Raw genomic sequence first — 13,298 nt, 5'->3', positions numbered from 1 at the left:
TAAAACTTCATCTCGACTGATATTAGAATTGATGTCCAATCAAATTGTTTTTCACTTCTCATGCTCTTAAAGTTCGTATTTATGCTGGGTGTAGGCTGCATAAAATAGGATTTATGCTCTATTGCATAAAATAAAATCGTCGTTTAAGACCGAGGCAATGACGCCTGCACCAACAGCCACGCACACTAGAACTTTATAAAATTAAGTTTTACTTTCATTTTTATAAATCCGTGTTACATGTTTAATTGTTGTAATTTTACATTCAATTTTAATTAAATAATCGTTTATTTGTAATATTGCTGTTTCATTTCCTCGCAATCGAAGTGAAAAGCAAAGAGTATAACACGTTCATAAACCCCATTTTACCCTCGACTTAAGTATCCATCCTCGCCTGCGGCTCGGCTGAATATACACGTCTCGGGTAAAATAACGCATTTTATGCACTTGTTACACAATATACTTTTGTTTTTCAGAGATGTTCGAAATTTGAATGTAATAATAACATCGAATTCGAATAATAAGAAATTTGTTCTAAGAAAACGTTTAACGTTTAGAAAGAGTTTACCTTTATGCTGGTCGTAATTTGTGGTTTTTGAACACATTATAGAGAGTTTATGATATGTGTGTAGATAAAGAAATATACATGACATATATTTATTAAATATGAGCAATAATATGGGCACGAAAGGCTTCGCCGCATATTCACATTCGTGAGAGTGGCGAGGCGAATGGCGAAGTGAAACGCGAAAGCGCGTATGTGAACAGTGCGCCCGATATTCGCTCTGCTACTCGTGCGCTCGCATCAAAAGCCGTTTTTACGGCGAATCATAAACACACGAGAGAGAGATGTGGGTGAAAAGGACAGATGTTCAGTATATAGCTGTTTGTCTTTTGTGGTAAATACAATATGAAACAAGAAGTCTATAACAAAAGTAATCATAGTTAGTCGAACTTAAATTTATCTGTACTCTAATAGTAAAAAAAATCTAATAGTAAAAGTAGTGAAACTGATTAGTTGTAATATAGAAACACACCAAGTAAAGACGACAAAGCACAACAAATAGTACAAAAGATAGGATCGAGCTCCACCTACAGGCCAGCAACATGACGATTTCTGCTCTAAGAAAAGAAATTCCTTGCACTATTAGAGAGTACCTCAACGATCCTTCCTTGGACCCAATCTTTTCATTCTCTATCTTAATAACGTAGGCACTTTATTGAGACAGATAGATACAAATTCACACGCCTCTTCCTCTCTACTACAATTATCAGTCATATTGTACATTGTGTTTTTTTCCCAAATTTGAAATTAAAATTGAAAATGAAAAAAACAGTGCTATAGTAGCTGTAAAGGTATCTAACGGAATGACGAAATACTTAAGGTTTATTATAGATGGCGCTACGTTGAAAAAGTCGTTGAAAAACCAAAATTCAAAGACACGACAACAAAACACAGAAAAATTCGTGAGGTCCGCTGGTTCGTTCCGTAGCTAAGTTGGTATAGCGTCTGGCATGGTATGCTAGAAGACGTCGATTCGGATCGAAGGAATTTTTTCTGAGTGTTCAATCTTTGTATTAATAATTATAACAAACTAGTGGAGTAATTTCACATAAAAAAAAATTGAATATCAATTCCATAAAAAATTAAATACTATAATGTTTACTCGCAAACACTTACTGTTAAAACAACAATCATAATAGATAATTACCCATTATCATGAAACAAAATTTTCGAACTATACTAGACAACAACGTAAACTGGTCTCTAAATGCAGAGCCTCTAATTGCAAAAGACCTCAAAACGCCTAATGCGATACCCTTTTGTTTTGAGAACCATAAATCCGAATTAAGCCCACGCACTAATCTACGCATTTATGCTACCCTAATCTAGCCTTGTTAGACATAATTATATCGCCCCTGTTTGGAGCAGGTTAGCGTACACCAATTAAAATAAACTATGAGTAGCAAGCAGTGGAGATTGTGAAAGATTTCGTCCAGGAAATTATTGCCACCTTACCGATTTCCACCGCCAAGCCGTAGAGTGCTGGTGAAATTACAGACACAAAGGATTTGTCAACGTTATGTCTCAGTGTGATGCGTGCTGTGGTAGTGCAGCTTAAATATTAGCGATTTAGAGTTCTAAGTGGAACTTCAACTGTTGTGTATCGCGTACTAACAGGCAGACGATTTCTTAATCCCGTCTCTTGCTCTAGATTGTGTACTCCATGCTATTTAACCCATACACCCATGTTTGTTTCTTATTACAAATTATATAATCTCAATCGGTTGGGCAGCTTTCGGGAAGCTCCAAGACGTCTTCTTGTCCGCAGTCCTTGAAGACAAAAGTCTTCGAGCAGTGCGTGTTGCCAGCGATGACCTACGGGCTCTGAGACGTCGTCACTTACTATGGATCCCACCAAAAAGCTCGTCACTCGACGAGCTATAGAGCGAGCAATGCTCGGCATTTCTCTACGTGATCGAATCAGAAATGAGGAGATCCGTGAAAGAACGAAAGTCACCGACATAGCTCAAAGAATTAGCAAGTTGCAGTGGCAGTGGGCAGGGCACATAGCTCGCAGAACGGACGGCCGTTGAGGCAGAAAGGTTCTCGAATGGAGACCACGAACTACGAATAGTCTGGAAATTTTTGAGGAAGGCCTATGTTCAGCAGTGGGCGTCTTTCGGCTGATAGGATGATGACGATGAATGTTAATTTCTGACGCTTCGGTGGCCCAACGGTTTGTACCTTGTGCGCTGATAAGGAGAGCCCGGGTTCCATTCCCGATATGACCAATTTATTTGAGAAATGAACTCCGAATAATGCTCCCGACTGAATTCCTTTGCTCGGATACTCATAAAACCCAGTTTGAGACCACGTAAGTGTAGTAGTTGTCTGGAATACTTTTATTTCGATTTTATGATAAAAGATAAAAATAAAGATAAAGGAAAAAATAAACAAAAAAATATATTTTTTACAAGTTTTTATAAAATAGTTATATGTACAAAACGTTACCTATACCTCGGAAGCCTCTTTAAATATAAAATTGTAATTACAATATTAAAAAAACTTTATAGACTTATTGAACTAATTTAAAAAATCTTATCCATATTTATTCATGTGAGATTCACAAACAAATTTTTGAAAGGATATAGAAGTAAAAAAAAAATTCTTACTGAAATTTTCTTTCTTGATCATAGAAAGAAGTAATTTCCAAGTCTACAATTAATATGTCGCACCCTTGGTGTAATAAAGTCATATCTGCAAAATGACGACTTTTCAGGAATGAGGTTTAAAGATTCTACGACAGATATTAGTAGAAGTTCTTAGGTTTTCGCGATTATTACACATAGGAAATGAAACTATTTTTTCGGATCTAAAATCGCGTATATTTGTTTTTTCAAACAAACCAACGTTTTGGGCCCATTCCAGGTCCCTTGGTCACAGGTGACTGCGTTGATAAAGTCGACAACCGTGTCTAATATTAATGCAAACCATCCTATTCTTCACTATTGTTACAAAATTTATTAATTAAATACCTTGTTTTTAAATTTTCAAAGAACATTCCAATTTTCGCTACATATGTTTTACAAATATTTTATTTTAACAATGTAGATTATTAATCAAATTTCATTACTAATCATTAATGGTAATTAGAATAAAATAAAACAATTTAATTAGTACTGCAGTCTTATGCCTGCTTTTGATTTTTTTTCAGAGGAGATACTGAATCTCAAACTGATGGTACGGAGAAACCATCTTCCCTGTTGAAATTCAGATGTTTTTTAATTTCAATTGCCCTATAAAGGGCCCGAAACGTTGGTTTGTTTGAAAAAACAAATATACGCAATTTACTTCCGAAAAATTAGTTCCATTTCCTAGACGATAACTTTTGTTCTTAAATAGTTCATATTATTTTATCACTTTCATGTGAAAAGAGGACTTTTGACATATGATCACATGTAACTTCAATATACAAAGCATACGATATAATTATATGATTTACCTGTACTAATTATCTGCATTATCAGACATTTTAGTTGTAATTGAAGGCAACCTCTCACGGCTAATGACCACCAACAGCCACACACCAGACCCGCCTATTTCATATTAACAATTGACTAATTAGTGAATGACAATCAATCACCGTGCACTTTTCGCGCGCTTCTTCCCATAGCTTTGCAGGTGCGATCTTATGCCAGGTATTATTATAATCCAGGACCGTGGCAAGCCGTTTTACGATTAAAAAAATAATCTCCATTAATTGTTGTACCTATGCTGATCTTTTTAATATATAAATATAACTCTTTGATAGAAAGAGATAGTTACGAGCCATATACAATTGAAGATGTGAAGTACTATAACGAAAATACATTGCCCTGAAAAAAATCACTTATTACTAGTTATTACAATTAATGAATAGAGACACGATACGAAAAATAAGAAATAACAATACAAAATTTGAATTAGTCAAATTCTGTAGAAATTTCCTTTGGAAATCATTTTACATTTCATTATCATTCACAATAAAATTTTCATTGAAATTAATTGAAAATTATAGTGCTTTAAATTTCACAATAAAGAAAAAAATATTCAAAAAGCCATCCTATTTCAATTAAATAACACTAATTTTTAATTGCAAGGTATTTGCATTAAACATCACACATCAGTTACTTTGATATAATACTATCAATACCTTTTAAAACATGACTAATGTTCTTGAGCTGGTGTGAGGCAAACGGAGTCGAGTTGACCAATAGGATCGCTTAACCTAACCTGTCAGAGAAAAGACAACCAATCAGAAGGCTGTCAAACTTCATGCTAATATTATTTAAATAAAGAACGTTGTCACAGATCCATCCTTCATCTAGCAAAATATTATGAAATATGAAATCCATTCTTGCTTGTCTTGAGTATTTTTTTATGTATGTAATTAAATTCAGTCGGACTAGTTTTCATAGAGAAGTAAGTCTTGTAGTACTATTCTGTCAAATCAACTCCGTGTCTCTTAAGGCTACGATTGTAACATCCGAGAGCACACGTAAGTTGGGTTCGCCAAGTAAAATATCCAATTAGACATCAATCACAATACCTGTTTTGATAGTCTGCCTTTAGATTATGCTAAATTTCGTGTTCTAACCATTGACTTACAAATAAATGGAAGACGGGTCTAATACAAAAACCACAAAAAAAATGTCCCAAGTCAACCTATTTAAACGTAGTGACATGTAAAGGAATATGAAGAAGCTAAAACGTTGAATTTAAATTGTAATGTCATCGCAGTACTGTCTAATTTTGCTTGCTTCGTTGTCAGTCGAACAAACGAAGACTAAAGCGTGAATGACGCTCTGTATACGATTTTAACGCCCTATAAGTTCTGACACTTTTTAGCGCGGACCTGACGTCTATATAATTGTAAGTCAATGGTTCTAACTGAACTATTCTTCACAGATAACTGTAATATGAAATAGTAACAAGGCAAGGGTAAACTTAGTTGTGAAAAAGGGAATAACTCTAAATCGACACTTTTCAGGAGAGGCTTAGACCATACTTTTATTTTTATGATTTCTAGCTTTAGGTGTACACCTAAGCTTTCCTTTGATAAGTGTTAGTTAAACATTCAGTCATATATTCTATATTTTTTAAAGTTTGTTTCGTGTTACGTACTTGTTTATGAGTACTTAACGCTAATAACACAACTTAAGTTAACAAATTTTAAGACATAAAACGACTATTCCCTTAATTGTGACTGTTCTATAATTATAACAACACTTATTATACTAAGCGCATTGATAAAAGATATAAAATCGTTAAATGAATAAAACAACAAGTTGTCTGTAGCGAACTATTAACCAATAGCAACACGATATAGTCGCGAGTATAACCAATCTTGTCGAGTGGAACAAGCGTAATTCTCACCTTTAAGTACAGTGTGGAATATGGCAATAGTCGCTTTTAGTCCTACTTTTCTCCCCGTCGTTATGGAATAATACGAAAAGTGTCTTTATGTGAAAATATATCTGTAGTTATTCATTAAATTGCATGTATTTTTTTATTTGAGACCACTTTTACCTTTAGACTCATAAAAAATGCCTGATAACTAAAAATATGCCATTTGAAACAGTGAGTTATGCCCTAAGTGCAATAAAAAAGCGACGTTCGGAGACTGCTAGAGATGTCCTTTTGATTTGTTATTTAATCGGGCACGCTGAAGCCAAAGATGCAATAAAAATAAAAGGGCAAAACTCGTCTTATTCCGTTTTGCACTGGAGGCACTGAACTAGTGTGAAGCAAGTTAAATGCATTCCCAGTTAACAAACTGTAAATATACTGTGAAAAATAACCCAGTTAAGTGTTTTGAAATTATGCTCAATGGGTTCTTCTCCACTTTATTCATTGTGTATCTAGCATACGCTATGAATAAAGTGGAGAACAACCCATTTAAACTTGCCTTTAGTCTATGCTAAATGTTGTACACTAAGTATGTTATTCTTCACAGTTAACTATACATAGTGTGAGGTAGTAAAAATGCAAGACAAACTAGTGTAAAGTAGTTGAATGCAAAGAAACGGTGAGCATACTATTACTAAGTGTGAAGAATAACTAGGTAGGTATGATTAAATATGAATAACAACACAATTGAGAGAATTTTAAAATTATGGTAAGTTTACTATACTGGCTAGTTATTCTTCACTTTTATCACAATCGAAAGTAAGCTAGAAATGAATACATTATGTTTAATTGTGGAGAATAAGACAGTAAAAGTTGCCTTTAGATTTTCAAATTAGAGGTGTTATCTGGCCTACTTTTAAAATTTATTTAATCATGGTATAAAGGGGATTTGTTAGCTTACTCTGATTGATAATTGTGGAGAATATTACTACAAACAAAGTAATAAGAATTCGAGATAGTGTCGTAAATAGTTTAACTTAATCTAAAGGCAAAGCTATTTGTTGTGTAGTAAAGTGGCAACTCTAATACTGAATTGAAAATATTGTTGCATTGAAAGTCCTTGTTCAAACTTGTAAGCCTTCAAATACCTTACGTGCCCTCTTATGACTTAATTAATGGTAGTATTCGAATAAGAACCTAAATATGAGTAGATACTGTAGATACTGACACAGTTGATATTCCAGGCTTCACCTGGTTTGCATTAGCGTCGTGTTCTTCTTTCCTCTGTGGTCTTCTTTTCGGGCCCAGAAGAAGTTTCTGAAGTTGACAGGCTGGGGCTTCCACAAAGAGATATAGAGGAAGAGAGAAGAGATAGGTTGTGCAGACTATACCGGCGAAAAGCATGATCTGAAAAAAAAGAATGAAAATGTAGTCGTAAGTTCTGATTACAAACCCTTCGCGCCCATTTCTCAATGGGTTAAGCCAGGACACAAATTTTCACATGCTACGATCCTAACAGATATCTTACACCTCAACAAAATGCATGCATGCTTTCGTACACTCGTCACGTAAAGGGACTCTACTATTCTTTCTTTGGGACATCCCCAATTTGTGATAATTTGGTAATTTCACCTTGATCGCCCCATACCGGCTTTTTTAAATATCAAGTGACGGGACGAATAAGTCGTGCGCCTTGTCAGGTGGTAAGCGGCACGTCTACTCATGATCTACCCTTATCGGCTGGAATAACTGTACCTGTCACACCAAATTGACAAGTCCCATTGGCCCATACTTTCACCAGTACCTTTCAAAACCGTAATGCAGTAATGCTCACAATAATAGATAGCTGTAGTGGTGGTAGTTCTACTGATGCTGAAACTACTTTCCTGCTCACATTCGCCATAGAAATCTGTTTCGTCAATCTTCTCTAAGTGTTCGAACCGCCTAAGCATGTCTTTCTCTACCTTTGTCACTAGATTTTTTTTCACGCCGCTCTCAGTACATTGTTATTTTTCAAATATGTGCACCTAATTTTCAGAGTATTAAATTCCCAAAAGAGGTTGGTTACCTTTTTTCGATTTAAGAGAATTTTGTGTTGCTTCATGGGTCAATCAAATGGTAGATCAGATTAAGTGACCAATCAAATTGAAACTTATTCCAAAATACTTACTGCAGTATAATCCGTGGCATAAAATGACCTCCTTAATTGTCCACCGTAAGTTCTTAATACGGTGGCGTGTACCAACATGGCGCAGTAAGACATTCTGCCTAAAGGCTGCAATGGACCCCACTCCACGGAGTCTACGTAGATTTCTGAGAAATAGGAAGTAATTATTAGAAACAACTAAAATAGTGGAAGATGATATAATAAAAGGAATAAATAACAAATCTTCTATTTATTTGATAATATTTTCAATGAAGATAGGCCAAAATATTTATTATATTTAATATTTAGTAGCAGTAGAACTCCTTGTGAAAGAGTTCGTCCAGGGAAGTACCTATTTCTGCCGCCAAGCAGTAATATCACAATTACTGTGTTCCGGTTTTGAAGAGTAAGGGTGCTTGTGAAATTACAGGCACATGGGACTTGTCAACTTATGTCTCAAGGTGACGGGCGCAGTCGCAGTCCGCCCCTCAGATCGTTGCGATTAAAAGCTCTGAGTGGTACTGCAACTGTTATGGACAGGCGTGTAGCTTACCATCAGGCGTACGACTTGTTCGTCCCGTCACTTGATATTTAAAAAAAATAATAATATTTTACATTTAACTAAAATAAAACTAAAATTTTTTACATAAAAACAAGAAAGGAAACAGTAAAAGAAAAAGTCAGATCTTTGTTTTTGTTTTTCGAATGAAACAACTTAATTTATATTTCATCTCATTCGACTACTTACAAAATGAGCATTGCTAACAGCTCGAAAATTTTGAAATATAATTTACGTATGAAATTTTTAGATATTCAATTTTTTTTGAAAGAACTCCATAAGTTTGTTATATTGTATTAACAATTATGATTAATGTAATTTTAAACAAATTGTGAAACAATATTTGCAATATTTATGCTATTGAATGTCATAATGCTTTTAGTAATGTAATATTCATAATAATTTTTTTTTTTGGGAAAATACCCCAATAGTTTGTTATTATTATAGATTCATATAATAACACAAAGAGCCTTCGATCTTGGAGAAACTTAGATGAAGAATTTATAAATTTCTTAAAAATGGCGCTGATGGTAAAAATACCGTTTAAACCCAATACAAACATAATGCAACAAGCACATAGACAAATTCGTAACATCTACTGATACGAGCTGTAGTTTGTAATAGCGGTGGTAATGGACGCTGGTTTGAATCCGGTCAGATCGATGGAATTTTTCTTTGTGTTGTTTATTTTCTTAACACATTATGTTACGTAGCAGTTACCAGACGTGCCAATGCCAAATCATCTTTCAATATTTAGGCACGCCTTGGTGCAAGCAAAGAAATTATTAAATTGTGCCAGATGGCACAAAGATATACGTATCAAAACACTAAGTTTACCAATTACCATATAATCATTAATCTACCAACTAACGACTCATTATTTTCCCCCTAACATCACCATGGTACAGTGACCTGATTTACCTTCACTTGCATCATGTAGAAACAAAAAAGTTTGGAGAATTATTTTAAATTGATTAAAGTTATTATCTCACGTCCAATCTTATTTTTATTATTATATATATCGGAGCCAGTTAACACTTCAAACATAAGGTAAAAGAATTCGGTTTATTGTATACGAAATGTACTCTAAGAAAGGATAAATCTTAGCTAATATTCGCTTGGCCTCGAATCGCAGCCTAAGCGAATCTTGGATATTACATTACAGGCGAATACTCGTCGGTGAAGGAGGTAGGTTGTAATGTAATGCTCGGAAACGAATCTTGAATGTTACATTACAGGTGAATGTTTACGATGAGAGAGCGCCCTTAGAGGATGGGGAAAAAATGTTTAATCAGTCATCTGACGTGATCCCATGATATGACGGTCGTTGGCAGGGTTGCCATATGTAAGTAAGTTATTTTATCTCAATTTTGTCGGAATTTTATTATTTCTAAATTGATCCATTAAAAATAATAAGCGTTTTTATGTACCACAGACTAGTTAGTTTCTTGACATTTACGTTATCTTCCTTAAACTTCTTAAAACCAATCAAAAAGTCTTACTGTTTGCCCTGTAAAAGTATCCAATGATGAACACGCAAATGGCGAAGGCGAAGAAGTTCTGATTCAAGGAATTGAAGATGGCCGACTCAAAGGCTGACGCCTCGCGATGATGCAGGTCCCAGCCCATCAATACGGTACCCAGCGCCACCGGGATTGATATTACGAACATTAGTTTCAGCAGCTGAAAGAAGATCATTGTTATATTACTGCTTTATTGTCTCAGCGATCCAGAGGTATTTTTTCATAATACCAACGAAAATGTCTGTCTTTAGCAATTGCAGTACCGTCCAGAGCTTTAAACCGCAAAGATCCGAGGGACACTGCGACTGTCACTCTGAGACATAAGTTCCATGTGTCTGTAGTGTTGCCATATATATGGTTTAAATTACTTCACTTGTTTGTTATAATTATTAAGACAAAGATGGAACACAAAGAAAAATTCCTTTATGGGTACGCCAAACTAGGGTCACCGCTCTACAGACTGAACTACAGATTGATAGGCAGTATTTTGGATAATCTTCGTGGTCGAGGGGGTTGCACACTGGCGCCATCTCTGAGGTCCCGGGTTCGAGCTCCGCCTGGTTCAATGTAGAAAAACTAGCTTTTCTAAGACTCGTGGTAGCAAAAGCTGTGTAATCGGTTATTTGACTTGAAATGCTTATTCCAGCTTACATTAGCTATCAGATTTATAGAATAGGTTCCCGGTTCGATTCAGTATGATCAATAATAATCTCAGTACAGAGTAGTAAAAAAACCGACCTCAAAGATCGTGGAATTACATCTATTTGCCAAGTTTTATTGAAGTCGGTTAATGGGAGATGGGCAAATGGGACCGTTACCGGGGTAACCTCTTTCCAACAAAAAAAGAATCATCAAAATCAGTTTACAAATTTATCCGGAGTTATCGCGTAACACACATACAAAAAAAATTTAGACGAATTGAGAACCTCCTCCTTTTATTGAAGTAGGTTAAAAAGAGACAAAATGGCAACACTAACAGATACTGGTCGGGTTGTTAAAAAAAATGAGAGATGGAAGTGAATTAAGGGGCGAAACGTTGCTTTCCTGCAAGGATGGAAAATATATTTTACCATATTTTTACGGGTTTTAAGGGATTGCGGTTAATGTGTTACGGGCATATTGCTTCATTTTAAAATTATATGCTTATACTCGGGTTTGGGTATTTGTGTGTTTTAGTTACTTACTTTGGCATCAGAGCAATGTATGTAATGTTGTCTAACATTTATTATACTATATTGTTCTTGTTCTGGTGGAACAGGCGAGGATTTTTTTGTAAATAGATCGAACATTTTTTTACATATAATGGGCATATATAAACTATTTACATGTACACAAGACTGGACAAAGACAACTCACCAAAGATTCTCCAAGGTTCCACTTTTTGGTCTGTGCTTTATGATAGAAGTAAGCAGTGAGGACTCCAAGATGATAACCAGCCCAGTTACCTTGCGCTGACACGTAGGCATGGTAGAAGGTATCGTTGAATCCGAAAATATCTCTTATTGATCTAAAAATGAAGACATTTTATTTAATATCAAGGTATATTGACATCATCAATATCATCACCAACAGATTATATGTCCACTGCTGTTCACGGGTCTCCTCTAAGGAGATTAAGAACTTCGCACGTTTTTTTTCCTTTCAAGGGTTTTGAACCTTCTTTGACGTAATGGTTTCATCACAGTTTCTTTCTTCACCGTTAACGAGAGGTATACTGCCGTGTCAAACCAATAAACTGTAAAGTCACTTACAGGGATTTTGATTTACCAGCGATCATATGATTTCTCTAGGCCTATGTAATCTATACCCTGAAATTTCAACTTTGGAGGTATAAGTGCTTTTAAAATTAAAATATACTTAAAATGTAGAAATTGTTTTGGCATAAAACGGTACGCAGAAATATGCTGTGCCTACAGTGTTGCGGAGCGCCTGAGTTAGCGAAAACTCTCATATCCCGCAAATGTCTCAGGAGCGGGGGTCTACTAACATTTGTCTCGGCTCAAATTTTAACAATAAAAAACACTGTCATTTTATCGTGTCAAACCAAAACACTGCAAAATTCAATACAATTCTTTATAATTCCATAACAACAAGAATCTTTCGGCTGTTAACGAGGGAAGATAAATTTATTGTTAATGTATTTATTTATTATAGTTTTTCAATAGAAATTACTTACTTTCCAAAGCGAAATTATATAGAATAATTAGATAGAATACTTTAATGTCTAATGTAGAATGTAGAACGTAACTTAAATATATCTTTTAGGTTATTAACCAAAAAAAATACAAAACCTGAAAAACCCTTTTCGCAGCTTTTTCTCAAAATGCTGTTTTTGTTATAACAATGTTTTGGTTTGACACGGTAGTATTTTACAGTGCTCTGTAGTAGTGCGTTACACATAGTTGTGTAGCATACACAACTATGTGTAACGTAGAAAATATATAACTTTTTGATAAAAAAACCGACTTCAAAACTTTTCTTATCGGCTTTCGCTATGTTCGTTCCTGCATCTTCCTCAACCGCAATTGAAACGCAAAAGCCTTGAAGAACCCAACAATATAACGTATATTGATAACGCAGTACTTAATGAAAAAAGCCTTCGGTACTTACTCAGGGAAGAGGCTAACTCGAATAGGCAAGAGATTCATGAAGTACGTCTGCAAGAATGGAATCAGCAGACTGATGATCATGACGATAGTCAGGAGGGGGACTCCACTCTTCGGCCAGCGCCAGATGATGAGCAACACCACTAGGGTTATTAGGAAGAGCTGAGTATCCGTGCCGAGGTACCTAGTAAAGCAAAAAATGTTTATTGAGAAAATAGTATATTCATTTGGGACGCGCACACGCATAGCTTACGTGCTATTACTCGTAACAGGCGTCTCCCCTGATACTACGTATCCGCGGTAGCGCTAACAATAGTTTAGTAGCAGGGAACTACTGCTACTTTACATAATTTGGCTGTCAAGCAGTAATGTGTTCTGATTTTGATGGGTGGACGTCAGACAGAGAACAAGAGTAGACCCCCAGTTCCTAATCCGAGAAATTACGGTCCGAAATGTCAGAGGGATCATTTTATCTCTAAATATTTTTTCACACACACACACACACACCACACCACACCACACCACACCACACACACACACACACACACACACACACACACACACACACACACAC

The 13,298-nt window shown here is 35.4% G+C and overlaps 1 protein-coding gene across 1 annotated transcript; it reads right to left on the bottom strand.

Moving 5' to 3' along the window:
• Positions 1-4,330: 4,330 nt before the first annotated feature.
• Positions 4,331-12,908, bottom strand: LOC113238521 (regulator of hypoxia-inducible factor 1-like; the record flags this gene model as incomplete). Its single annotated transcript, XM_026475346.1, has 6 exons — positions 4,331-4,774; positions 7,119-7,297; positions 8,061-8,203; positions 10,098-10,278; positions 11,475-11,625; positions 12,729-12,908. Coding segments are annotated over 6 exons (844 nt in total), but the record flags the coding sequence as incomplete, so codon positions are not given.
• Positions 12,909-13,298: the final 390 nt, after the last annotated feature.

The sequence above is a fragment of the Hyposmocoma kahamanoa genome, unplaced genomic scaffold (genome assembly GCF_003589595.1).
Source record: "Hyposmocoma kahamanoa isolate Upper Pololo Valley unplaced genomic scaffold, ASM358959v1 96401, whole genome shotgun sequence".
Taxonomy (NCBI): Eukaryota; Metazoa; Arthropoda; class Insecta; order Lepidoptera; family Cosmopterigidae; genus Hyposmocoma; species Hyposmocoma kahamanoa.
Note: the sequence above shows the minus strand (reverse complement) of the source record. Positions and strands in the feature narration are given on the sequence as shown.